The sequence below is a fragment of the Oryzias latipes genome, chromosome 20, assembly GCF_002234675.1.
Source record: "Oryzias latipes chromosome 20, ASM223467v1".
Lineage (NCBI taxonomy): Eukaryota > Metazoa > Chordata > Actinopteri > Beloniformes > Adrianichthyidae > Oryzias > Oryzias latipes.
The window spans coordinates 20,187,771-20,214,052 of NC_019878.2; the positions used below are offsets into that span (position 1 = coordinate 20,187,771).

The window sequence follows — 26,282 nt, forward strand, 5'->3', positions numbered from 1 at the left end:
CGGGTGGCGGATTCATGAAATAACTGACCATCCGGTAAAATAAAAAAAAATATTTTTGCGAGTGATTTGTTTACTACGGATTGAAATTTAATCCAGCAAGCCAAACGGCACTAAACGACTGTTTACCTTCTTTATATTATGGTTGGGTTTAAAACTGTTGCTCATTTTAAATTAAAATTGCTGTTCAGCAAAAAAATAAAATAAAGCAACATTTTTTTTAATGTTTTTTTTAATGTTTTTATAGGTCTACAATTTATTTGTGCTCTTTTCCTGCAACAAGTTTTTTTCTTTTGAGAGAAATTCCTAATTTCAACATCAGAACTTTATTTCTTAGGATAGAGGCTGTTTTGAAAGGATTTTTTTTTTTCAAATCATGAAAAGACATTTTTTTTATGCTTCTTTTTTTTCTTTATAAATGTTTATGAAGTTTTCAACTAAAATTTATAACCTGTTCAGTGGACTCTATGCCTTGAGAGTTGGAGATTGTGGGTTCAAATCTTTGGGTCACTCCTTTGAGTCCTCTGCTGCTCTTGTGTGCGATGAGAAAATGACATTAAGAAATCCACATTCCAGTGTAAAAAGAGGTCAAATCAGGCTCACTAAACGACAAATGTTTTAGTCTCTTTTATTAATGTTACTAAAATAAATGAATCTCTCATTGAAACAAACTCCAACTGGTTTCTCTTGTCAAAATGTACTTTCAGAAGAAAAAGTCATTTGAAACGCATACATTTATTCTTCCACGTGTCACTGCCCCTGGTGACGGCAGAAAACTCTGAATTTCAAAGTGACAGAACCGGTACATTCAAAGTCCCATGCTTGATGTGGATCGGGGATTCTGGGGGGTAAAAATTGCACATAAAGGTTATAAAACCTTATATAAACAGTGTCTGGACAAAATTTGATTGCTTGAAGGCTCCCTTTTGACCTGGAAGAACCAATATACAAACTAGAAATTGATAGAGCAGCTATTGTGTTAAAGACCCACTCCGATGAAATTGCTGTTTTTTCTTTTTTTTCACATTCTTGTGGCTTTTTTCTGATGACAAATGAAGCTAAAAAATTGCGTTTCTGGTTGTTTCTTTATTCAAATTGTTGTGAATCAGGAGCAGACAAAAGAATTCAGTTTAAAAAAAGCTTATGTTATGTAGAAAATACATTGGATGGGCCACAAGCTCTAAGCAACAGGAAGGGGAAAGGGGTCAGGGTTGCTGCGCGCCAATAATCCAACCCACAACTCAGGCAAAATTCTCCTGAACTGCAGCTGTTCTGCAGAAACTGTCCTAAAAAAGGATGCAGGATTTTTTTTTTTCTTTCTAAAAAAACACTGGAAATGCTTTGACAAGAGATCAAAATTGGAGTGGGTCTTTTTTCAAGAAATGACAAAGTTGCACAATAATTAGAAATCTGTGAACAAAAAATTCCCTTCAGCCTGGAAACCTAAGTGACTGATTCTATTCTCATCAGCTTCTGAGAGTCATTGCTCCTAATGTGCCTCCTCATTATGAAAGCATCTTTGTAAGAGACATTTTAGGTTATGTCTCTGTAACTCCAAGGTGAAAAATCAAATTGATGTCATTTTCAGCACCCAGCTGTGGTGCAGGGAAACCTTGAGTTATTTTGAACTTTTTGAGTCTCTTGCTTGACGCTCCTCACGCTTCAGTAGAGATTTTATGTCTTCTGGTACTTTACTTTCCCACCTCAAAAGAAAACCCTCTCTGTGTTAAAGACCCTCAGCTTGGTCATGAAGTTAAAGTAGACAAAGGCCAGACAGATCAGAAGATTCTTCATTAGATAGAGGGTGGGTGTGACAAAGCCAAAGAGGGCAATGAGGCCGGCACGCACACAGAAGAAGGGCAAGTCTTGCAGGGCCACTCCCATTGAAGACAGCAGGGGGGTGTGGGGCATCACCACCACACGCAAGCAGGAGATGTAGCTGAAGATGTAGATGGGGAACACCCAACCTGAGTAGAAGACCAGTGGGTGTCCCGCCACTCTAACCATCTCCACCGTGTCCATCCAGAACATGAAACTGTCCACGAACTCGTCTGCTCGGGCATCGCTGGCACACAGGAACCTTAAAGGTCCTGTGTGGGTGTGTGGGGACAATCCGTACGCTGTGGTGTTTGCTGGCGTTGGGCTCAGTCCTGAAATGGTAAAGGGTCTGCCGTTTGTCCCTGGAACCCCCGGAACAGTCCCGTTGCTCTCCAGTCGAGCTCCTGAACCATTCTGGTTCCTGTTGTTAAACCGGCTTGGTCCAGGTTGTGCTGGATTCGGCACAGCTTGCCCATGCACGGCTGGCCCTGGAACAGCCGGGGTAATTGGCGTCATGGGTCTAACCTGCTCCACATGTGTGAGGACTGTGGAGGGAATTTCAGCATCTCTATTTAATTCATTAGCTGCAGAAACAGAGAGGAAAACAAACAAGCAGATGTTGTTTTTGGAAGTCTTTATCCTATAGTCTGCAGAAAAGAAAGTAGAATAAACGGAAACAGATATTTGGCTTCAAATTATTTAAGTCGGTCTTCAATGCAAAAACTATATCTTAAGAAAGCAAAAAGACCGTTGTTTCAAATGAAAAATTTCACTTCATGGTGGGGGTTTTTTCTTTCTTTCTTTCTTTTTTTTATTTTTATTAAAGGAGTGTTTCACTTCACTTTAACTTGGGGGGGGGGGGGGGGGGGGGGGGGGTTGAAAGATATTAAAAAACGTACATTACTGCAAAGTGAAAAGTAGCACCACAGAGAGCTCACTGCAAGATGAACCTGTAAATGTCCTTTGAAGGTTTGTACACTTAGACAAAAACAACTGTAGACAAAGACATGGATTTAAAATAATTAAAGTTTTTTTTGAGTTTTAAACGAGTCACATTTTGATTCTTCAAAGAGCCCAAATGCTGTTCTGGTCGGCCAATTGAAAACATAACATGAAGCACAAAATGCAACCAAATCCAGCTCAGAAACTGGTATGGGTAAAATATTAAATAATAAAAGGTCCAAAAATGTTTGTTTTTTTTTAAATCCACTTTGTAAAACCTGAAAATGTCTGTAATTACATTTAAAAATAAGTGAACATAACGAATGTTTTGAGAGTTTAAAAGCTTTGGTAATTTTACACAATTTCTGTATCTGCACTCAGAATTTCTAGAAAACGGATTGAATTTCTGTTAGAATGTCTAAACTATTAGTTTAATCTACAACCCTATGTTGTTTTGGATCAATTTTAATGCTAGATATCTTATGGATATTGGAGAAAACTGTGTGTGTGCTGCGCTCACCCTGGCCCGTCAGTCTGCAGCAACGTATCCTCTCCACAACATCTATGCAGATGAGCGAGAAGAGGACTAATGACACGGGGAGCTCTGTGAACGTATCATGTTTCATGTTGTTATTTATCTGCACCTGGACAAACAGTGATATCATTAGGCATGCTTACATTCGAGCCCAACACTGCTTAACCTGAGAGCGACAATGGTCTCTGTAAACTACATAAGCACTTGGAGCTCTGGTATGTGCCTGAGTCAGGACTTCGCTCCGACAGGACACTGAACAAAGCAGACAAAAATGGTCATCTTAGCAAAATTTATGACTCTTATGGAAAAGACCCCAGATAAGAGGGGTCAGCTGGGTCCTTTGGAGAGGGCTACATGAAAACAGCAGAGGAGCCCTGGACCACAGCCAGCAAGGAAGTGGAAATGTGCCTCACGGAACCATGATTTGACAGCACTAGCAGGAAAGGGAACCAAGCTGCTTATCAGTAGCAACTTATCCATACGGTTAGATATTCCTCCCCTGAGAATGTAAAGGTTTCTCACAAATCATCACCTTTCATTGCACTTACAAAACCATCTCTGTGATCCCACTAAATGCTCTAATCTACAGGTGTCACGTTTTTTTCATTTTCTGTAAGATTGGCATGTCTGCAAAAGATTCAAGTCTACAGGTTGCCTTTGTTTGGCGTGCAGGTAAAATGCTACATTCAAAGAACCGTTAGTGACAAATCTGAAAAAGTCCATTGCAGGTTATACCTCAGAGCTGGCGATGAGAAAGGCAAAGCAGGGTAATGTGGAGAGGATCACATAAACGAGGGCCACCGGCCTCCTGTCACAGGGACAACAGATGGGAGAAACGACAAAAAAGTCAGGGGGGAAGACAAAAGCGTTTGTAGGGCTTGCTTACTCATGGTATTCAGCAGCCATGTGCTGTCCAAACCATTTCACAGGCCTGTTCAGACTCCAGCAGCTCAGGTCTCCATCAGTGTTGCACTGGGACCCGAGCAGGCCACATACAGCAAGGAACCTCTGCATGCCTCTGCGGACACTCACCAATTCTTTCTTCCGACCAGAAACTTCTTCTTCATGAAGACCAAGGACTTCAGAGGAACCCAGATCAGCAGAGCGATGGAAGTGACGTAGGCGATGGAGGAGGCCACGATCAGCCAGTAGGCCGTGGTGCCGTCACTGGGCGGCCGTGCCGAGGTTTTGACTTTTGCTATGATTGCCGCAAACCTCTGCATGATGATCAAGAGCGGCAAGCACAAGCCTGCAAACTGTAGCACCTCGAAGATGGCAAACTTAATCGTCCTCCCTAAACCCATCCTATGGCAGGTTACAAAAAGAAGGGAGGGAGACCGAGGGCTGTTGTCGCAGTGAAGCAACCCCTGTCCCTCTGAGGGCTGGTCAGGCCCCGGACTGCTGCATTGTCTGCCATCACCAGCAATTTCCACACACCACAGTCCTGGCTCTCTGCTTACGCTGCACTCGGCTTTGTGTACCTTAGTGACAGGATGATGCGACTGGTCCTTTACCTTCTTTTAATATGGTCTCCACTCCAAGATTAGGTAACTGCACCCTGGAGGATGTACTCATGGTTCAAACCTCTCAATCCATTTATGATTATAAACATGGAATTAGGAGTTTTAAGGGTTAAATTTGATGATATCATGGAACAAATGACTTTGACTTTTTTTTTTTTTTTATAGGCAGACATAATTTCAGTTTGAGAGCTGAAACCTGCAAATGGGAGCTTCCTTAGTGTTCCAAACTTCTTTGCTGCCATCTGGTGGCAATATGATGAAGGGCAGGAGGATCTCTTGTCAGAAAAAAGTCTAAGGGATAAATTACAAGCATAATGCCCACCCATTGAATTATGGACACAGGTGCTTGCCAATACACAAGATGAACATCAAATAGGAGTTGCAAACCTGGTTATAATAAACCAAGCCACAAAAAAAAAAAAAAAAAAAAGGATTTGAACCACATTAACATACATAGAAATCAACCATGACAATATCTTGGGCACAGAGGTACTTTGTTAATGTCAGTTTCATTTTAAGACACTCTGTTGTGTTTTACTCACAAAAGCAGGATAATAATGGAAAACAGGGAGCACAGGTAAATTACAGTTCTGGTAAAAGATAAATAGGAAATTATAACTTCCGGGTGAGAAATTAAATATTTATTTTGGGGAGACATTGATTGGGGATCCAAGTTACATGGTGGGGTAGTGGTTAGCACTCTTGTCTCACAGCAAGAAGGTCCTGGTTCAAAACCCTGATGGTTCCTTTCTGAGTTCGTTGTGCACGTTTGGGTTTTCGCCGAGCACTCTGACTTCCTTCTACTGTCCAAAGAAATCATTTGGTGATTCTACCTTGTTTCCAAGTGTATGTGTTGTGTGGTTATGTTGCCCTTTAGCAGACAGTTGACTTGTCCAGGATATAACTGTGAGATGGGCTTCAGCAACCCTGCAAGGTATTAATCAAGTTTGGAAAATAGACAGTTGGATGCATTGGGGACACGTTACTCTTAATTGACAAAGTTGTAAAAACAGAATAGAAACATGTAATAAGACTTGTGGAAAACTGCTATGATTTTATTATTACTTTTCTGACATCAGAACCCATGTTCTCTATAAACATTCTAGGAAATCTTGTAACCTCTAAGAACCCAGATTCATTCTTCCACAAAGGAAAATTTTGTGGCACATACCAAGTGGACCAACACATTTCTGATGTTTTTTTGTTCTTTTACTGTTGCACTGATGCTTTTTTGTTTGTTTTTTTTTTTTTTTTTGGGGGGGGGGGGGGGCTGATTAAAATGACACAAAATTTTTATTTTTTATGTTAGATAAAAATGGCATTTCCTGCAAAATGCATGTTCTAAGTTGTCCTCGAAAGGTCATGTTGCAATGATGGTTAAGACTGTTTTTTTTTTTTTTCAAATCGTTCGCTGTGGCGACCCCTGATGGGAAAAGCCGAAAGGGAAACAACAACTTGAATAAATGTACAAATAATCAGAATCAGAAATACTTTATTGATCCCACACGTGGGAAATTTGTTTGTCACCATAGTAACTGACAGCAGAGGGAAAAAAGACTGCATGCAGAATGAAATTAAAAAAAAACAAGAAAAAAGAAAACGTAGCATAAATGCATTTTTGTGAAATACACAAAAATGATGCCATTTGATGATGGTAAAGAAAATGGTTACTTTTTATTCTAGGTTTTCTAGATTAAATGTTTTTTTTCAGAGTTTACAGAGGATTATATTTTAAAATGTTGTCTTTTAAAATACATTTCTGCGTGATCACTTAATTTGCATGGTATTTAGCAATGTATTACAGCATTGGAGATGGTCATGGCTGAACAAAAGTGCACTTTGGTCTTCTTTATAAAAAATATGACATAAAAACCACCTCAAACCTTTGAGTTGTGGTGTTCATGGCTTGCCGGAAGGCTACGCACTTTACGCACTAGTGAGAGGTGCAGGAGGGGTAGTTAAATAGATGGTCGGCCCCTCTGCTCCCCTTCCCACCAGCCTCAGCTGTCGGCTCCCTTTCCTGACTTCCCCACCCTGCCCCCGGTGCCATGGCGTCCAGCGAGGAGGACGGCACGGTTGAGGAGAAGGAAAACAACAACAAGAAGAGAACGAAGAGCGCCCTCACCACCGCATGGCTCACCTTCTACAACATCGCCATGACCGCCGGGTACGCGCCCCCATTCCGCCTCTGTCGCCTATTAATAAGAAAGGCGGATAAGTTCGCCGCTCCTTAAAAAACTGTAAGCGCGTTGCTGTTTATAGGACTGTGCGAGCGCTCCTGGCTGGAGCCGAAAGTGCCTGTTCAGCTTTCTGCGCCTGGCGCAGTTTGGGGGTCCCGGGCTGCCGGTTGACTCCTAAAAACGCGGGTTTTGACAGAATGGGGGGCCGTTTAGGTGGAGGGTTATGAAATGAATGAACGGTTTGAAGTGACAGGCTGGCGCTGAAGCCGTGTCCAAATAGGGCTGGCTGCACGGTGCCTGCGTCAAGGCCCGCCGTGCGTCCGACAGTTGCAGTGATAAGTATAGCCGGGGCGCTGCTGACACTGGAGCTCAGGTCTGGGACTCGAACTGCTCAATGTGCAGATTTTCCTTTTTTCAACAAGTCATTAAATGGAAACTAATAATATTTGAAAAAGAAGCATTTTCTCTGTAGTTGATGTGTTTTTAGATGCCATCTTACAGATTTGGCTGACTTGTTGAATAACGGCTTAACATTAAACTTCATACAGTAGTTAAGTCCTTGTTCTTTAGCCTTCATTGTGTGGCTGTTGCCAGTAAAAAACAGAGACCTTCTAACAACATAAAATGCAAAAAGTGATTTAAACAGTTTTTTGCACACTCCCTAAAGCTTTAAATAAAACTTGTAGACTTTTATGATCAGTGAGTGACATTGATGCGTTGTGATCTGGAAGCATCCAATTCCACTTTTTAGTTCAGTAATTAAAAACAATATATACATTTCTCACTTATATCTTAAAAGTTTCATACAAACGTTTCCTTTAACTTTTTTTTTCCTTTTGGCTGGCAACGCCTGAAGGGAAAAGCTGAAAGAAAAAAGTTCAGTCACTAAAAACTTGAATGTAAACATCCATCAACGCAGATCTGAGCATTAACTGAGCTTTAAGGCCTCTTTTATGTTAAAAGCAAACATTTTTATGCAAAGTCTTTATAAATGATTGAGAAATATGAATTGTATATGTGTTTTTTTGCAGCCTCTTGTTTGTTTATTTTTTTGGGACATTTTCTTTCTATTTGAGAAATGTTAATACTTTTTGGATTACTGGTTTATTTCAAGCAATAAAACAGATTGGAAAATGGGAGACGATGCCATGCATTTTCCTCACATTATATTTACTTTCAATCATTATATATGCATTTTATATTCAGCACACGCATACAAAATACATTTAATCCATCAAACATGTCAATTCTTAACATCATTCCTTACAATATTTTCATTGCACTGTGCAAAGCTCTTTACAAATGTCTATCCCGATTACTTTTTTCTGTGTTGTTTTATTATAATAACTTTGAGAGATCAGATTTGTTAAAACAGTTTGAGACTGCAGATGTAAAAATTATGCATAGCTTGCTTTAGTTTAATGATGAAGCTGTTTTGATGTCAATCTGTGCTTTAAGCAGACAGACCAATCTGGCAAATAATCTTGTTTTGACTCTGATGCTGAAGCTGTTGCAGGAGCATCACAGGGTCAAGATCCAGATTGTTGCTTAGTTTAGTTACACTTTGCTTGTAACTTTGACACAATTATCAAACCTGTAATAAATTTCTGATTTGTTATTTGAGCTGCAATGGAGCATTTTCCCATGACTGTTCTGTATGGAAATGTCAGCATTTTTCAGAAAAACCTTTCTTGGCAAACGTAATAATTGCTGCACCAATAAATGCAAAAGTTTGCTTAAAATGCATGTTGGGAATGGCAAAGAAGATCACTAAAGCCTTTTTTTAATGCAACATCCTATTAGTAGGAATCATCAGTAGGAAAATGCTTTTTTTTTTTGCATTTCTATACCCTATTTTAAACTGTTGCTTCTTAATTACTTTAATTTCTTTAATTTAGTTGTCATTTATGCATTAAGTGACCATTGGCACAAAATGCGTTAAACGAGCAAAGGAGGTCAAGGAAAATGCCAGAATATTTTTGATTAGATCCTTTTTTTTTCTCTACTGATGGACTTTGAGGAGAAAAATTCACCAGTTAACAAATCTTAAACATGCTTGTGTTTGATTTTAAGGGGAGGTCAGATGCTAAGTTGCACAACCGTTTTACTGGGCAACAATTGTCATGCTCGTTTGTCATCAAGGTGGGCCGTAACTGCAGCCATCACAAACCTATAAACTGCAAAAAAGCCTATACCAAAGAAATTAGCTGCTCATCTTGGTGAACCACAGCCCCCCAACCATATTTTTAAAACCCTAACATGCCACTTTCTAAAAGTTAACAGAAAACAAACAAATGTAATGGCAATATACTGTAACTTCTACATATTCATGTATTTTAAGTAAAAGCACTTTGTTGATGCTTGGACACTGATGAGTCTTTTAAACTCGAGGCAGGAGTACATAAACCTATTTTTAGAAATGCTGCATCACTAACCTCGGAGGAAGCCTCCATCATCCACAGTAACTACTTGGAGAACTTGGATCAAATCACTAACTGGATTTGAATATTCGCTAAACATTGTGTTTTTGGTATCCTTTTAAACATCTGGTCCTTCATTGAAATCATTCACTTTCTTTCAACTTAAAAAAAAAGACGTGACAAAATACGTTCTGCTTATGAATCATGGGTTTCTCAAGAACTCCATTCATTGGTCGGCGAGTTTTTGAACAAGAAAAGCAAAAATCTATTGTCCTTGAAAAGCACAGTGTTCCAACTACTCTGCAGGAGGGGCCAGTGGCTTTCAAAGGTTGAAGTTGGACATCTCTAATGAACAAGAACGTTTTTTTTTAAAAGTCTTCTAGACCTAGTGTCTTGGTTTGTAAAAAAAATAAAACCTATCCTTTCATCTTTGAAGAGCAAGACTCTTCTCAGATAAAGAACAATAAAAATTTTTTAGCAGCAAATGAACTGAAGTTAACCTACAGATGCAGAGAGCAGTTCATAGTTTCTTTTCTCATCATGTTGGGTCTAATGCTACGTACACACTGGGTACGTGTTGCACGTTCAAGAACACATTATGAACTCATGAACCAGCTTTTTGCATACGGGTTTACAGCCGTTTATGTAGACTTTTTTTTATGAAAAGCAGTCGCTCGAACACCAATTGCCGAGGGCGGTTTGTATGCAGCTTCACATTTTAGGGACAGAAATCTCACCTCATTGTCTAAAATGCTGCCTTTGGTTACTTTAGTTTTTGAATGCGCTTCAATCTTGAAGTTACAGGGTTTCGACTTAATCTTTTTGTCTTTTTCTTCATTTTAAATCCAGATTTATTTGTCACAGTGAATATGTTGAAATTCCCTACAGATTTTTTTATTTGGTCATTTTTTATTGTTGACTTCATTTTTTTTTTTTTTTTAATTTTATTCTGTCAATGTTTTGTGTAGGTGGCTGGTTTTGGCCATGGCAATGCTGCGCTTCTACATCAAAAAAGGCACACACAAGGGTCTGTACAGAAGTATAGCAAGGACACTCAAGTTTTTCCAGACGTTTGCTTTAGTTGAGGTAAGCCCAATGGAAAAGAAATCTGTGTTGACCGAGCTGAGCCCTGCTTATCGTGTTATTTGTCTTCTAGGTGGGACATTGTGCCATTGGTATGTGGTGATTTGATATATATATATATATATATATATATATTTTTTTTTTTGTCCATATTTGAACACACTGCCATAAATAATAGTCAATGATGATGATTAACCACCCTCCATCTCTGCTGCAGGAATTGTGAGGACTTCTGTCATTGTCACCGGGGTTCAAGTGTGTTCGAGGATTTTCATGGTTTGGCTCGTTGCCAGTAGCATCAGACAGGTGATCACTGCATGTGCACCCCCCCCCACCCCCCCCCCCCCCATGAAAATAAAATCTCAATTTCCTGAGTTTTTTTACATCTCAGAAAAAAGGAGTTTAAAATGTTATGTTCTACCAAAGATCCAGAATGAAGAAAGCGTAATCCTTTTCTTGGTCGTGTGGACGGTGACAGAGATTACCAGATATTCCTACTACACATTCAAGCTGCTCAACCACCTGCCATACTTCGTCAAATGGGCCAGGTGGAGTTGCAGTTAGCGTGGCTGTGATGAACCTCATAACTGTGTGTGTGAGAGAGAGGCAGCATGTCGGCTTGATCTGATGATTTCACCTCTGGCGCGGTTCCCTTGCTGGCTCCAGACCAGTTTACTCACCCGGAAGCGTCACAGCCTGGTGTGTATTAGGTGTCAGCTGCTTTGCACTGACAGGACATGCATGTTTGGGTTTATTGATTAGCACTTCAGCAGATATTATCTGCCTGTGGATAAACTAACAGGTGATGTTGTGCTGAGGCTGAGTTAATCGTCTTAGTCTTTGATTCTGCTGATGTGGAATCACAACAATCATAGAGGTATTTTTGAAAATTTTAACTGCACTCTCTGTGTCCTCGTGCTTTTTTGTTTGTTTTTGCTGCATAGGATCCCTCTGGGTGGAACATCAGCTGTATTTTCTGATAATTTGGCATCCTGCATTCATTTCAAAATGTTTATTACCTCCAAAACTGAGGTTTTCTTCCTCTTTATTAAATCCATCCTGCTCCGTGCCAACCCTTTTGTCTACAGGCAAGATTCTTGGCCACTGAGCGGCACTCTTCTCCCTGCTCCCCCCACTTTTAACGTCTGTCTTAAAGGGTGAAGGAGACGCCGTACCCCCAGAGAGGGGCTCATGTTCAGCTGCTCCTGTTTTTAAGACCATCTGTTTTGGTCATGGAATGTCCGCTCAATATTTCTCCCACATCCGCCGAGACGCTCCCTCGAGCCGCCGCTGGAGTCTCTACTGAAGCCGGATTCCGGCAGACCTGAGGACTGAGTGCATTTCAGAGCATTAGACTTAATACTCTGGAAACGGAGGCCTGACTGCTGATTTGCAACAAAAATAAAAAGACGGACTGTGTCCAAAATGAAAACCCGCTCTGCTAAAAACAGCTTTGATGGTGGAGGTAGTTTCCTCGATTGCTGTCCGAGGCCTAAATTAAAGCCTCAGCTGATCCCGCAGCTTTGCCCATTACAGCATGTTGCCAACCTTCGGCTCTCTGTTCCAAGCATTAGTCACCACCCATCACTAGTGTTGTAGCCTGTTTTTATAGCTTCCGGTTTAAGTTGTGATACAATCCTACAAAAACGGATTTTTCTCTAATGAACTTCTATTGAGACATTTTTCTAAAACAAAACAGGGATTTTCCTACAAAAGACTTTCTTGTGTCACTTGGTGATTAAAGACGTAAGCTCACCATCTTAGTGGACCAATGTGGGAAGCATATCCAATCCAAATATGGAAGAACAGCATTTATGAAAAGGCCTTGATGTCGAAATATACTAGCTTTTGCTCTAAATTAAATAATTACCTAAATACCCATATAAGTAGAAACTCGCACTTAAATTTTCACAGTGTGCTCTTATTATTTTTCTATAAATTGTGGCCATTTTAGTTATTTTTGCACAGAGCAGAAGAGAAGTAGTTTATGTTGACTGCATCATCTTACACCTCTATGGTTGCTTGTGGTTTTCTGTTAATTTTTCTGCTTTGATTTTAGAGCATTCTCTGTTTTGTTTTGTTTTTTTTCTTGCTTTTTTCCCCTGCAGATACAACTTCTTCATTGTCTTGTACCCACTGGGAGTCATAGGAGAGCTGCTCAGCATTTATGCTGCCCTGCCGTTCGTACGCAGATCGGGGATGTACTCCATGAGGCTCCCCAACAAGTATAACGTGTCGTTCGACTACTACTACTGCCTCATCATCGTTATGCTGTCCTACATCCCACGTAAGGAGACCGTTTGTCTTGAACCTACTGTTTTAGAACTACTCCAAACTAATTTTAGTTGTAAAACTCACCTTACTCACTTTAAAGGGAGTAAGTTAGCTGTTAGGATAAGATCGATAAACACAAAAGTTATAGGAACCATCTCATCTATATCTGAAAATTATGCCCCAAGTATGAAGTGTTATGTTCTCTACTTTTTTGGAAGGGTCTGTGATTCCTTTGTGTAAAACAATAGCTGGGCCTAGATTGGAATGGTTTGGTTGTCAGCTGGAATGGGATGGAGGAAACCTGACATACACCTCTGGTCAAACCTTTTTGAACTATCTAATTATATTTTTTTACACCTCAACATGAGCTAAGAGAACCTTTTTAGCGCCTTTTGTTGGAAAACTGCTTTGTTGAAACCACTAAAGAATAAACAACACATGCCAAAAATATAGAAAAAGATAAATAATATAAGTAGGATATACTGGACTAGACGATCAGAATGATTTAAACAACTATAAACATAGATAAAGTAATATATTACAGTAATGCTGTGCTCACACCGGCCTCGGCAAAAGCGCTTTCAAGTGACCAATTCCAATCAAATGTTTATTCAAAAGCACGTTTTAGGCTTGTATGGTGTGTCCAATGCTACGTACACACTGAGAATTTTGTTTTAACATATGGTGTTCACACTGGACTGTCATTACCCAAAACTAGTGCATGTGCCTACAGTTGGAAAACGCTTGGTGTTGAAGCAAAGCAAATCTTCACAGGTCTATTCTAATGTGTCTAAAGACTTGGCGTCATAGAATGCCAGCGAGGCAGCAACCGGCAAGAATTTTCAAACGGTTGGCACTTCCATGAATGAAAAAGGACTCTACCCATACGTCACTATCAAATCAGAGTCCCTAATTGGTCAAAGTTAAGCTTTTAGAGCCCAAAAAACTGACCTAAAACCTTGAATAGCCAAATGTAAATGCAAGAATTTTGAATGCAGAAGCCTGAAAAGGGGCAGAGATTCATGTGAACGTAGCATAAGAAATGGCCCAAATCAGCCCTCAATTTGGAGCCTGATGGAAAACAGACTGGAAAAACAGTCAGTGACTGGAGCAGGTCTCCAGGGAAGATTGGGGGCCCTGCAGTGATTGGGACTTTGGTCCAAAGTTAAGTTCGCCAGAACTATTTGGTCTCCTGCCTTCCTGGTTGCAGCCTAGAACAGAGCTGGATCTTTGGATCACTTTGTTTAGCTTAAGATTAAGATGCAGCCTGCTCCTTCAGGCTGTGCATCAACAATCAGATGAACAATTTTTTTTTTAGAAAGATTTATCAAGTTGCAATATTTCTTGTTTCCTTACAACCGCCTCTGTCTGCGTAAAAGCAGCCATTGAACACATGGTGGTACCAAACCCTCATGAGCCTCGTTGGACAATGTATCTTCAGTTTTGTGTTTTAAATATGGCAACAAAAAGAAAACTAACAATGTTAGAAAGGCATACCACTGTCAGTCGAAACTATGTCAATACTTTCAACTGATTGTGTGGATGAAAATGACGTAAAGCAGACGAACACTGTTACAGATCATCAACCTGCAGACGAGCAGCATCTGTGCTGCTAGTAAATCTGAACAAAAATGGACAACATTGACAGCTTTTGGAGCAATGCATGTTTGCTTTCCAACATTACCTCTCTCTGCACCATTGACTGTATATGAGAACTGGACCGAGTCATTGGTTTACAAAACAAAATCGTGTTTTGTGCAAAATGATAAACTTTTGTGATTAACGGCATTGCTTTTTGAGGCATTTTGTTAAACTCAATCTGTAAAAACTAAACATAAATTTGATTCTAATAGCAGAATTACTACTGCTGTAACGTAAGCTTAAATTTTGTGTTTTTCAAACAGATCAATGTAACTTTTTTCCCCCTAAACTTCTCGTGGATTTTTGTGCTTCTCGCAGTGTTTCCCCAGCTTTACTTCCACATGCTGCGGCAGAGGAGGAGAGTGCTTCACGGCGAAGTCATCGTGGAGAAGGATGACTAAATGAGATCCACCTAACGCTTTGTTTGAGCCAGCCTGCCTCCACGTCACCCTCACCTCCGCTCCACCTCGACCCTGATGAGCAGCTGACAGTCTGTCGTACGAGATCCATAGCTGATGAATAGAAAAGACAAAAACGTGGGATTCCCTCAGCTATATAAAGCTGATTCTGACATAAAAATTTGCAAGACATTTGTTTACAGTCCAAATGTTGCTGGAGTTTGAGAGGAGTCTTTTACCCATCCAGCCCGGAGCCATCCCAAAACCGAAAAGAAAATTCACCACTCTAATATGTTTTTCTCAACAAAAAGTCAGTTTGGCTGCACAAAAAATAAGGTTTCAAAAATAATTTCACTCGGTTCTATCATACCTCACAATAAATCTACGTTTAGACAATGTGTTGCTGCTTTTGTGTATGTTTGTTTTATCTATTTGTTAAAGATGCAATGTGAAATGAGTGGCTGATTCGATTTCTTAAATGGTGCACATGCTGTAATCATGTGGAGCCAGCACAGCTTTAACTTAACACTTAGCTTGGCTCAGCTCCTGTCTTCTTTAATGTTTCAATGTTTACTGTTCCATTCATTCAGAAAAGCCCATCTTAAGTTGATTCTAGTTTTTGCAGAAATGTTTTCTGTTGGCCGGTTTAGACGACTAATTGTTAGCGCATTGTCTTCACTCTGTCTTGTGTTTTAATGCTAAGAATCTGGTGTCCTCGCTGACAGAGCGCTACTTCCTCCGACTAAAGGTGCTATTGTGAGATCTTTTCAATCTTCTGTGCAGCTGAAAGTGCGACTGCGATTGGAGTTGACCCAAAGCAGGAAAGCAGGATGTGAAAGATTGAATGGAAATGTTGGTTAATGAACTGCTTATGTTATCAGAAAGAGTTGATGGGTTTTATTCGGTTACAAATGAAGACAAAAAAAAAAGGGGGGAAAAAAGCTTAATGCAGCAAGAAAGTTATTTTTAAGGGAAAAAAAGGAAAAATGTGAAAATACTTTTTGTGCAAAGTGAATAAACACAATGCTACAACACCAAGGAACACTTTGTGGTGAAAAGGGATGTGTTTGTTTACATGTAAATACAGATATAATACAGCAAATACAAGAGCTTTGTGGGTTTTATGAATTTTATTTTGAATTTTTCCTTCATTTGTTTAATTTAAACCTGAGTGCAGACGATTATCTACGTTGTAGGAAAGCTCAGAAAAATAAAATTCAAGAACAAGTTAATGTTTGTAAAACTGAAAATTAACAAAAGTATTAAAGCATAAAGGTTTTGACCAAAACACAAGTTGACAGTGACATTTTCCTAAGATTATGGGTAACTTACTCCTACGTATGCATACATGAATCCTGTTTTATACATTCATGAGGCTGGATGAGAGTTTTCTTAAAGACTGCATGTCAGCAACATCTATTTGTGCCTCATTCTGCACCTTTAATTACATACAAAAAGGAACCGCAGGTCAATTCGGCTCTGCAACAGTTAAGATACCCTACAGATTTTGCATAGTGAAATATACATTCAAATATTCAGTTGGAGTACAGTTTTATAAAATGTTACCAAAAAAAATATATATATATATATAAATTTTAATTCAATTGGTGATTTTGTAATGTAACATATTGGTCTTTGGATGAGCTGCTGTATTGCACTTCCTGGTGTTGATGAACTGACTTCACTTTGGAAAAAAAAATGAAATTTCCAAAAATGTCCCTTTGCTCTCTCCGTAAGGACTGTCCATATCAGTCCTGAAAGGCGGCATGGGTGAAGTCTAGCTGCTCGCTGTTGGCCCACTGTCAGCGCCTCACTCATGGTCCAGTAGGTCTTGCTGTTGTAAAGAAAAGCAAACGACTTTTGAATCACTGATCAGTAAAAAATCATTAAAAACTGTGCCGGAGTGAAACAGCCTCAAACGTACAGGTCTCTGTTTGCTTCTCACAGATGTAGCTAATGTGATCTTCACAGAAGAAATCGTTCCACAAGCCTTCGTGGATGAGGCCAGCACAGTCCTCTCCTGCTTCGTGGCTGTGGCCCCAATTGTCAGGTTGCCCGGGTTTCCAGTTTCTGTGGGTAGACAGCAGGGGGCAATCACACATCACAGTTACAGCCCCTTCATTTACAGCCAAACATAGTAAAGCAAAAAATAAAAAGGCAGCAGGAATTTTCCATTAAAAACTCCTTCATGAGTAATGGCATCTCTGAGCTTAACTTATTTAATGCTGCCTTTCCTTTCAATTGTCTGGTTTTTTAAGCTTTAATCTTTGCCTAAAAGCCTTCTCGGTGCTCTAAAAAAGTGAGCAGTTGTGATTGGACAAAAAGTGTTCATGCTGGTTGAACTGGACACTGGATTTGCGGAGATCAGTTCTGCTCACAGGTCACTGTAATCAGACATCTGCGTATGGTATTAGTAGAAAAAGTCATCACAGGAAGAGGACATGGTGATTTAATACTAACGTAAAAGCCGGCTCAGTCCCGTCCAGCCAGCGCCACACGTTCTCCTCCTCCCTGTCTGTCAGAGCCATCCAGAAATAACCTTTTCCAAGCGTTCGCTTCTTCAACCATTTCTTGGGGAGGACAGAAGAACAGTAAATCACAACCTGGACTCCATACTTCAGAGAGGGGTTGGTTTTTTTAGATAATGACTAAACTGCATGTCACCTGTTCCTCCAAGTCATTGATGATCGCTAAAGATGCAGATTTTGACTGACACGCTGCTTTTGCATCATCAAAGCTGAGCATATCTTTGGAGAAATAGTAGCACATGTTTCTGTAGTTCATCCACTCGGCAGGACACCCTGGAACACATTATGTTAATTGTTAGATTTATCCTATAATTTGTGATTAAAGGTCATGAATCTGTGTTAAAATTTTAAAGCTTAATTGTCTTAAATGACTGAATTTCCCAAAACTACAGCCATTTGGAAATATGGAAAAAGTTGAACTATTGATTTACTTAAAGACATCATAAATTTTGGGGAAAAAAATAGCTTTGGTCCCTTAAACATAAAAGAAAAAAGTTACTTTTTTAAGGAAGCCAATTGTAAATTTTCACCTAAAGATCAGAAAAAAAACATTTGATTGTAAACTCGTTTTTAAATCTGTTGAAGTGTGATTGGAAACTTAAAGACAGATGAAATTCCTGTTTTTTAACATCGTCCTGTGGCCTTTTTCTGATGATGGAGGACATAAATCAAGAAAATTGGATTTTATTCAAATTGTTGTGAATAAGGAGTAGATAAAATGTAATATGAAAAAGATTTTATGTGTGACAAAGAAAATACACTGGTTACAAGCTGGTCACAAGCTCTGCTCCTAGATCTTAAGCAACAGTGTGAAAAAGGGGGCGGGGTTGCTCATTGCGAACTCTGAGGCGAATTTTCTAATAAACTACTGCCGCGATGCAGACACTGTCTGACACTTTTTCTAATCATAATTTTAAAAAAACCACTGGGAACGATCAAAAGATGATAAAAGTGGGTCTTTAAGCAGATTAAGAAGCATAGACTGTTAAAATTGACAAATTATCCTCCAAAACAAAAAATCAGGTTTTGTGTTTGTTTAGTTATTCCTTTGTTAATCTTAAGTACTTGAGCTACAAAAAGTGAGTCTATAGGCTTCTGGAAAAAGTGAATGCACGGCTTCATGGGACAGAAAGCTTGTGGCTTCAACTATGATCATCATGAAGAAACAAAAATTGTTTTAGGAAAGATTCCAGGTTCAAATCTCAGCTGAGGTCTGTCTGTGTTAATGACATTGTGGGTTTTCTCAATAAACCTCAGCGCCCTCCCCCAAAAACCTGCATGCTAGGTCTATCAGTGATCCTACATTGACCAAAGTGATTGGTTTGTTTGCTTCTGTGTGGTCCTGGATTTGTCCTTCTTGACCCCCAATGGGACAAAGTGAACATAAAGACTACAAAAACGCAGAATATGTTCTTTAAGAAGGAAAAAATCCAAATCATCTTAGAAATGTTGCATTTCAGTGGTAATGCCAGGACTTGCTTGTGCTGCGTTTGCAATCTGGTAATTAGTAAATTGTGTTTTCTTGTACAATGCTTTTCTACCTTCCTTGAAAGGCCAAAGTGCTTTAGAGTGACAGTCCCATTCTCTCCCCCCCACAAACACACTGCCCTCAGCAGAGTCTGTTCAAGCAGCCACTTCCAAAGAAAGGTCTATGTAAAGCCTTTTGGGCTTTTGCCTTCAAAACTCTTACATTGATGCATAGCCATGCAAGTTTTTATGACAACTTTTGGGTTCTACATACAGTGGGGCCACTGAATGTGTATTGCCAGTTAAACCAGGTCAAACTCTGACCAATTTGCGAGCGACACGGCAAAACTCACCAAACTCAGAGTGTAGCTGATTGTTTTGGTGAACCCAGACTACGGGACAAGCCTGATTACCTCTCATAAACCAAGGGCACTTTCCTTGCTTGACGTTTAATGCATATACATCATCACAAGGACTGAGCAATGAGCTGAACTGTTTCTGTTCGGTGCCCAAATCGCGACATTTGCACCGCTTTGACATTCGCACCAAGCCTCTTCCAACTTTAAGTGGCGGACATGCGCTAGTAAACAGTAGAAAAAGAAAAAAGGAAAACACTCCTCTCTGCTTGTCCGGTGTTAACACCATGGGTTAAATGCAGATTCAAATATTAAGTGTGTAAGTAGCTTAACACTGGCACTAACCTATATTTACCAGGAGTAATGAGGGCTCATGTCTTGGCCAAGGACACAAAGCGGAAGCCATCTCTATCATCTTCTAATCAGACATTGACTGCACCACGACCAGCATCTCACTTGGAAAACTATCATCTTTATCATAGTCCTGAATGCTGTTTGGAAATACCTGCTTAATTAAATTTTGATTCAAGCAAAAGTCGTAAACAAACAAGCTTTGTCCCATTAAAAAAAGAATGAAGTCATATTTGTCTTTTGGCCCCTCTCTTTAGCAAATCACCAGCCTCTATCTAACCCTCTCTCCTCACTCACACCAGCCACCCTCATCTCCTCCTTCACTCATCCATGAACCTCCTCTTACTCTGGCTTTTTCCTGGTGGCTCCAATCTCAACATCCTTTTACCTGCATGATCCCTGTCCCTTCTCTCAATGATCAGGAATGGATCCATCAGTGCTCTTCTTCTGATGGATTAATTATGTCACTCCAAAAGGGAACCTCGACGTCTTCAGGTCTCAAAGCCACTGTCTCTTTCCAGCTATCCCTGCCTAGTCTGATACTATTTACCTCGATTAGGTGTGCTCGCATGATAGAACCTTGAATTCCTGGATCCTGATCATTTGCTGGACAAATGGGGAACAGATAGTTGGAAAACACACAAGGTGGTAAGATCAGGGTTGTGTTGCATTGAATGTCCTTCATCAAGCAGTTCAGCCTGATTCTCTCTGAAAGGTTTGCGACAAAGTTAAGTTGGTTCTTCTCAATTCAAATTTTTCAATACTTTAAAACGTCACCCAAAAGAACTTTCTAAATTAATTGTACCTGGTGCCCACAGTGTGGGAGCCATTACATCGTCCTGGAGAGACACAGGTTCAAATGGAAGTCCTGGAGCATGAATTGGAAGTCCTGGTTGTCCAGGTGGTCCCGGTGGTCCTGCTGCACCAGGGGACCCCACTGGGCCTGGCAGTCCTCTTGGTCCTTGTTCTCCAGGTGGTCCAGTTGGACCACGAATACCTGGTGGCCCCTGAGGCCCGATTGGACCAGGCAGCCCATCTCTTCCGGGCAGACCAGCGGAGCCTGGCTCTCCTTTAGTTCCTGGAGGTCCAGCCCTGCCTCCTGACCCTCGAGGGCCCTTTGATCCAGGGCTACCTGGTACACCAGGCAGGCCTCTCAACCCTGGAATTCCTGGCGTTCCTGGACTACCCTGTTCTCCTCTTGGTCCTCTTATTCCTGGAGCTCCCTTTTCTCCCTTCTCTCCCTTTGAACCTGTCTGACCAGGTGGTCCTTGAGGTCCTCTATCCCCTCTTGACCCTCTGGGACCAGGTGGGCCTGAAACAATAATGAATTGACCAATAAATAGTGATGTTTTTAGGTAAGTATTGAGCTGATCTATGATCTGTTTCCTTACCTTGTAAAATAGTAAAGTTGGTTATTAGTTGCGAGTGCTTGGTATCAACCAGCTTCATCTCTTCCATGACCATGGAAAGGCTGGTGACCTCCTTGTCTAGCCTTGATGCCAGCTCTTCCTGCTGAGACTTGAGACTGGCAGCATCTGTCCTCACGTCCATAACGCTGCTGTTGAGGTTCTGCAGTAAGTCAGAGTGGCGCCCGACTGTCTCCGAACAAGTGCGCAGGTCATTGAGGTTCAGGTTGATGGACCCCAGAAGCTGTGTGGTGAAGCTGATGTTGCCAGTCACACGGTCTATGCTCTGCTCTGACTCATCCAGCCTCACTTCCAGCTGGTCAAACTTTGCAGATGTGAGGTTGTTGAAGTCCCTCTGGTGCTCCATGATTTCCCTCAGGGTCTGATCATGGATATCTGCTATGCTGCTGGTGTTCTGCAGCTGGCTTGCCATGATGGCAAGCTGTGCCCCCACATCCTCCAAGCTGTCATTGTTGGCTTTAGTCAAAGTTGAGACGTTGTTGGCCATGACTTGCAGGTTTTCCACCTTGCTCCGAAGCCAGTCAGCATCAGCGTGTGCCTGTCGGGCCGTCTGCTCCAGGCTGTGGAAGTCGTTATGCATTCTCTGGATAGCAATGCTGGTGTCATCCAGTGAACGCTGCAGAGAGGTGAGGAGGCCTCTCTGTTGGGCCTGAGTGAAATTAAGGTTGCTGATGCTGAACAGTGCCTGGCTTTGGAATTTGACCTGCTGTTGGAGCTCCCGCTGCAGCCTTGCTGTGTCCTCCTGCAGACCCTTGATGACACTGCCATAAGACTGCAGGGTGTTGTTTACAGAGTGCAGTGCTGCTGTGTTGCTGTTTAGTAGTCCTTGAATGGAACCCTGGCTGCTCTGGATGTCTGAGCCAACGTTCTGCAGCTGATTCAGCTTAACTTGATCGCTGTCGATGCGTTTCTCCACATCAGACAGCTGCCTCTGAACAGCCCAGATGTTTCTCTTAAAAACCTGGATCTCTGTAGTTGTGTTTTCTGACTTTTCCCCTGTTTGATCATCTAAAAAGATGAAAATTTGAACATTAAATCCCTATAAAAAAAGGTATTTTCCAGCAGCGTTTACCTTTTGAATGGACATGAACCTTTACCTAGCTTTTTTAAATCGCTTTCAACAGCAATTATTTTTCCTCCATTGGTGGCGATACCTTCAGAAACAGTGTCGACTTTTTGCACAACTGCAAAGAAAACACAGCAGAAAGTAGAGGAAATCACATTTATAATGTAGCAGGTTAAAGACCATTCTAATGACAACTTTGTTTTTGCTTATTTAAACTTGTTCCTTTGTCGGTTTTCTGACACTGCTTAAAGTCCCACTCAGATGATTTTTTGATCTATTGTAAAAGTGTTCCCAGTGCTGTTTTTTTTTTCAGCCCAAATCAAAAACCTGTGTTTTTTAGAACAAAGTTTCTGCAGAGCAGCACGAGTTCTACAGAAATTTGTGGGCGGGACGGATGGAGTAGAGTAAGCCTTCCTTCATTTCCCATCACCCCTTTGTTTACATTCTCTCCCACTAAGTTACAGCCTCTCACAAACCCAATCTAACAGCAGCAGTGCATAAAAAATGGCGATCAATACTGGAGCTATCCAGCCATTTGAAAAAGATCGTATTTGTGACGTAGAAAATACGCTGAACGGGTCATAAGCTCCCTCCTCTGCTCCGTTCTAATGCATCCACTTGTAAACGACTAGATCAGGGGTCGGCAACCTGCGGCTCCGGAGCCGGATGCGGCTGTTTCATCCTTGTGCTGCGGCTCTATGTGATTTTGTAAAATAACTGTCATGTTCTAAGATGACGACCAGACGACCAGGGTCTGTTATGGGATGGAAAGTTCTTCTAAAAAGACAGCCAGTGGCGATCTCGCAGGGGGCACATGAGCGCCCCCAAAAAAAGTAAAATTAATTAAATTTGCGTTAGGGCGCCCCCACTATCCTGTCAACTGTCTGCTATGATGACCGTATGCTACGCTGTCTGTGTAGAACCCGTTATAGGGGGTTTTGCACGCTGGGGAAAACAACTTGGAGCTGCAGAGGATGTGAACAGGAAGAGAGGCGGGGGCGGTGCTTAGACTCACCGCTTGTGATTCCAAAACTAATAGCTGCTTCTTAATAAAAAATAGTTGTCATCCATGAAATTAATTTACTTTATTGGGTTTACTGGATTTAAAGAAAAGAAAAAAAAGAAAGGAGTCTGCATTAAAGCAAATTTGTTTTCATCATCTTACTCATCTTAAATCTGGGTGTTTGACAGACGGAAAAGTCTTTTCAAGGTTGTCTAAAATTGACAAAAGATCAAAGGAAACATCAGGCTCAATAAAAAATTAAAATAAATACTTAAATAAATATCCTGATAGCATTTTGAATCAACACAAGTACGGCCAAATGAACTATGCCGATATATATTGCCAAAACCAGTGTTGCGGCTCCCTGTGGCTTCATTTCTGTGGGAAACTGATCCAAATGGCTTTTTGAGTGGTAAAGGTTGCCGACCCCTGGACTAGATCTATGTAGTCTGTTTTCCTCGCCTGAGCTGGTATTCGGGTCAAAGCTGTTTGGCTGGATAGCTCCAACATTATTTACCATTTTTGTTGCACCGGCAATGTTATGTTGGGATTGTGAGAGGCAGTAAGCTTGCTATCTTACAGAACGCGTAAACAAAGATCTCTCAGCAACGGCAAGGGGAAGGGCGAGTGGGGTTGCTCTGTACCAACAGTCCCAAGCACAACTCAGAGGTGAATTTTTAACAAACTCCTGCAGCTCTGCAGAAACTGTGACCTAGGAAACAACAGTTTTTTAAATTTAGGCTAAAAACTGCAAAATTATAATTAAAAGACCACTTGGAACGCTTTTATAATACATTAAAAGATTATTGGAGTTTGACTTCAAGAAATGAAAGAGCTGCATGTAATTACACATATTACATGTGAAAGGATCAAAAGAAAACTCGCCCAGATGCTATAAAATCTGCATCTATATGTCTTATTGACAAGTAATAAATACACCAGATTTAGTTTGTGACTGAGGTTAAGGTAAATATACAGACAGAAATGGAATCTGAAAGACGGGGAGAATGAAACATGAATTCCTAAAAGATGGACTGGGTGGTCAGAGACAAACACTGATGCTGGGGTTATATCTGGAGGACACTGGCAAGAGCTCTGGGGAACAGGAAGTGACCAGGGGAGGTCTTCAGTAAACACATGGATCAAAGACGACCCACTGGAGACAGACACAGTTGCAGGGAGGCTCTTCACACCCCCACAGGCGACACCAGCGTTCATTTCCTCTGGAATGTGTCTGGAATTCCCGGGAAGCAGCCCACTTCTACCACCATCCTCACCGAGGAAAGGCCTCGGCTCCTCTGCTGGGAAGCTGTTTACCCCGGCAGCTAAGACAACATTAAAGTGTTCCAGTTTTTGAGAGGAATGACAAGATAATTAGTGCATCCCTCTGCTTCCCCCTTTTTGTTTGCCCTTCCACAATCACTGATCCATATTTGAAATGTTTGCCATCCATTTTAGCTGCTAAATCAAGATGATTAAATGGAAACAAGCACATTTCTTTATTTAAGGTATGTCCTTTACATGAAGGTAACTTCTAATCGAAAGTTTTAAGGCTTAGTTCAAAATAAAAATTCAAATTTTAGGTTTCACGAAGGCGACATTAAGGTTTAAGTGGAAATTAAAGAAATAGCAAATAGCTTTTCCCCAGTTTTATCAATGTTTTTTTAGACAAGCACAATTTCTGGTTAATTTTTCTAAACCATACATAAAAACAATGTTTGTTTGTAAAAATCTGGCTTAAAAAGTACAGAAAACTGTTTGTTTGCTCTAAATGTACTTAATGTTCAAGCTAACTAAGTCAATATGCTTTAATTGCAGAAAGAAACGAAGAACTCAAAGATCTACTCTATGATTGTTAATTTTGTGTTAATGGAGGAAATGTATGAAAAGAATTGAGCTTAAAAATGGCATTTCTGACTATTTCGTTATTCCAACCACTGAATAAGGAAGCAGACAAAAAAAAGACATTTAAAAAAACAGCTTCTTTGTGACATAGAAAACATGCTGGGCGGGCCACAAGTTCCCTGCTCTGAGTTCCCAGAAGTGGTGAGGGGAAGGGGGGACGGGGTTGCTCCATACTCACGGTCCTGCCCACAATCCAGAAGGTGAATTTCTAATGAACTACTACTGCTCTAAAGAAACTGTCCTAGACAACAACAGGTTTTTAAATTTTGGCTAAAATGACATAATCATAATAAAAAGACCACAGGAATTGCTTTGAAAATAGATCAAAAGATGATTGGAGTGGGACTATAAGATGCAATAAAATAAAAATAAAAAGTTTTCTAAAGTTGTAAAAAATTACATCCAGAAAAATTCACCTTTTTGTTGTTTTTTTAAACCCGCTGACTTCTTTAGACGAGAAATTCACCTGAAACTGACTCGAAAAGCAGCCATCCATGTTAATGTTAGGGTTTTGAAAAAAACTGGTTATTTGGATTAGAAATGGTCCATGCAGAAAACTTAATGGGTCATGTTTCCAGTCGCAGGAAGTTGCAGTCCAGCAAAGCAAAGAGCAAAAAAGCTCTGCCGTATGAAGCCGAACCTATAACCCATCAGTGGACTACACTTTTACAGTTCTCTCAGTTTTTGCATCAGTTCTTTGACTGCAGAAAGAACTGATGCATCAAAACTCCCTTAAAATTATCCATAAAGATAGAGTTGTTGCAGAGGACGACATTGTTTTGGCGTGTAGGTCTAAATATTTTAGAAATGAGTTGCTTTTTCAACAGATTCCAGATTTTCTGTGGGTGTTTTATGTTCTGCTGGGAAAAAATCAATCTTCATTGTGATGCAACAAATTGACAAAGTAAAGTGTAATTGATGTATAAACTTGTTGGAGCCATTTAGAAAGTTTGGTCACTTAGTCTCTGGTGGTTTTTGTGCTGCCTTGTATTTTGTGACCTATTTTTTGAGACTGTATTGCATCTTGTACAGTAAAATATGTTTTTGTGTCCCAGTCCAGGGGGTCTGCAACCTGAGGCTTCAGAGCCACATGTGGCTCTTTCATCCCTCCATTGTGGCTCTCTGGCTTTAAAGAAAAACACTTAATGTAGTTTTGGTTGTTTTATTCACATTAATTACGTTGTGTCACTTGTATTTAGGATTTTTAACTTGTCATAACTGAGCAAAATGGTGGTAAAAAAGTTTAATCAACGATCAAAGTGTTTAATAATAAAATAAGCTTAAAACACATATTCTTATCTTCTGCTGCACATAAGTGTCTAGTTGAGTTATTAAAGTTTAAAGTTCGTAACCTTTGTGCTCTCCTAG

At 40.5% G+C, this 26,282-nt stretch overlaps 3 protein-coding genes across 3 annotated transcripts in view; 1 reads left to right on the top strand and 2 right to left on the bottom strand.

Annotated features, from left to right (window-relative positions):
* Positions 1-609: 609 nt before the first annotated feature.
* tmem236 (transmembrane protein 236) lies at positions 610-6,042 on the bottom strand. Its single transcript, XM_004081304.4, has 4 exons — positions 4,325-6,042; positions 4,028-4,100; positions 3,278-3,401; positions 610-2,399 (listed from the first exon to the last, which is right to left on the bottom strand). The coding sequence occupies exons 1-4, from the start codon at positions 4,594-4,596 to the stop codon at positions 1,702-1,704; spliced, it is 1,167 nt and encodes a 388-aa protein (XP_004081352.1). The 5' UTR covers positions 4,597-6,042; the 3' UTR covers positions 610-1,701.
* A 735-nt stretch (positions 6,043-6,777) lies between these two features.
* Positions 6,778-15,855, top strand: hacd1 (3-hydroxyacyl-CoA dehydratase 1). Its single transcript, XM_023949951.1, has 7 exons — positions 6,778-6,982; positions 10,384-10,501; positions 10,572-10,590; positions 10,716-10,804; positions 10,925-11,046; positions 12,607-12,785; positions 14,732-15,855. The coding sequence occupies exons 1-7, from the start codon at positions 6,864-6,866 to the stop codon at positions 14,812-14,814; spliced, it is 729 nt and encodes a 242-aa protein (XP_023805719.1). The 5' UTR covers positions 6,778-6,863; the 3' UTR covers positions 14,815-15,855.
* Positions 15,856-15,926: 71 nt separating this feature from the next.
* Positions 15,927-26,282, bottom strand: part of colec12 (collectin subfamily member 12) — a 40,357-nt gene continuing 30,001 nt past the window's right edge. The window contains exons 4-10 of the mRNA XM_004081128.4: positions 22,038-22,124; positions 20,905-21,948; positions 20,319-20,825; positions 17,476-17,612; positions 17,272-17,381; positions 16,736-16,881; positions 15,927-16,645 (exon numbers count right to left, since the gene is read on the bottom strand). Of these exons, the coding sequence (XP_004081176.1) occupies positions 16,626-16,645; positions 16,736-16,881; positions 17,272-17,381; positions 17,476-17,612; positions 20,319-20,825; positions 20,905-21,948; positions 22,038-22,124 (2,051 nt within the window). The 3' untranslated portion in view covers positions 15,927-16,625. The remainder of the gene's footprint in view (positions 16,646-16,735; positions 16,882-17,271; positions 17,382-17,475; positions 17,613-20,318; positions 20,826-20,904; positions 21,949-22,037; positions 22,125-26,282) is intronic.

Bases quoted from the DNA above. Each gene is read 5' to 3' on its own strand.
- tmem236 (XM_004081304.4), bottom strand. From the start codon at position 4,596: ATGGGTTTAGGGAGGACGATTAAGTTTGCCATCTTCGAGGTGCTACAG. The intron at 4,101-4,324 runs GTGAGTGTCCGC...TCCCTGTGACAG, and splicing joins CTGGTCGGAAGAAAGAATTG to GAGGCCGGTGGCCCTCGTTT. The intron at 2,400-3,277 runs GTGAGCGCAGCA...CTGTTTCTGCAG, and splicing joins CTGCAGACTGACGGGCCAGG to CTAATGAATTAAATAGAGAT.
- hacd1 (XM_023949951.1), top strand. From the start codon at position 6,864: ATGGCGTCCAGCGAGGAGGACGGCACGGTTGAGGAGAAGGAAAACAAC. The intron at 6,983-10,383 runs GTACGCGCCCCC...TGTTTTGTGTAG, and splicing joins AACATCGCCATGACCGCCGG to GTGGCTGGTTTTGGCCATGG. The intron at 10,805-10,924 runs GTGATCACTGCA...GTTCTACCAAAG, and splicing joins TTGCCAGTAGCATCAGACAG to ATCCAGAATGAAGAAAGCGT.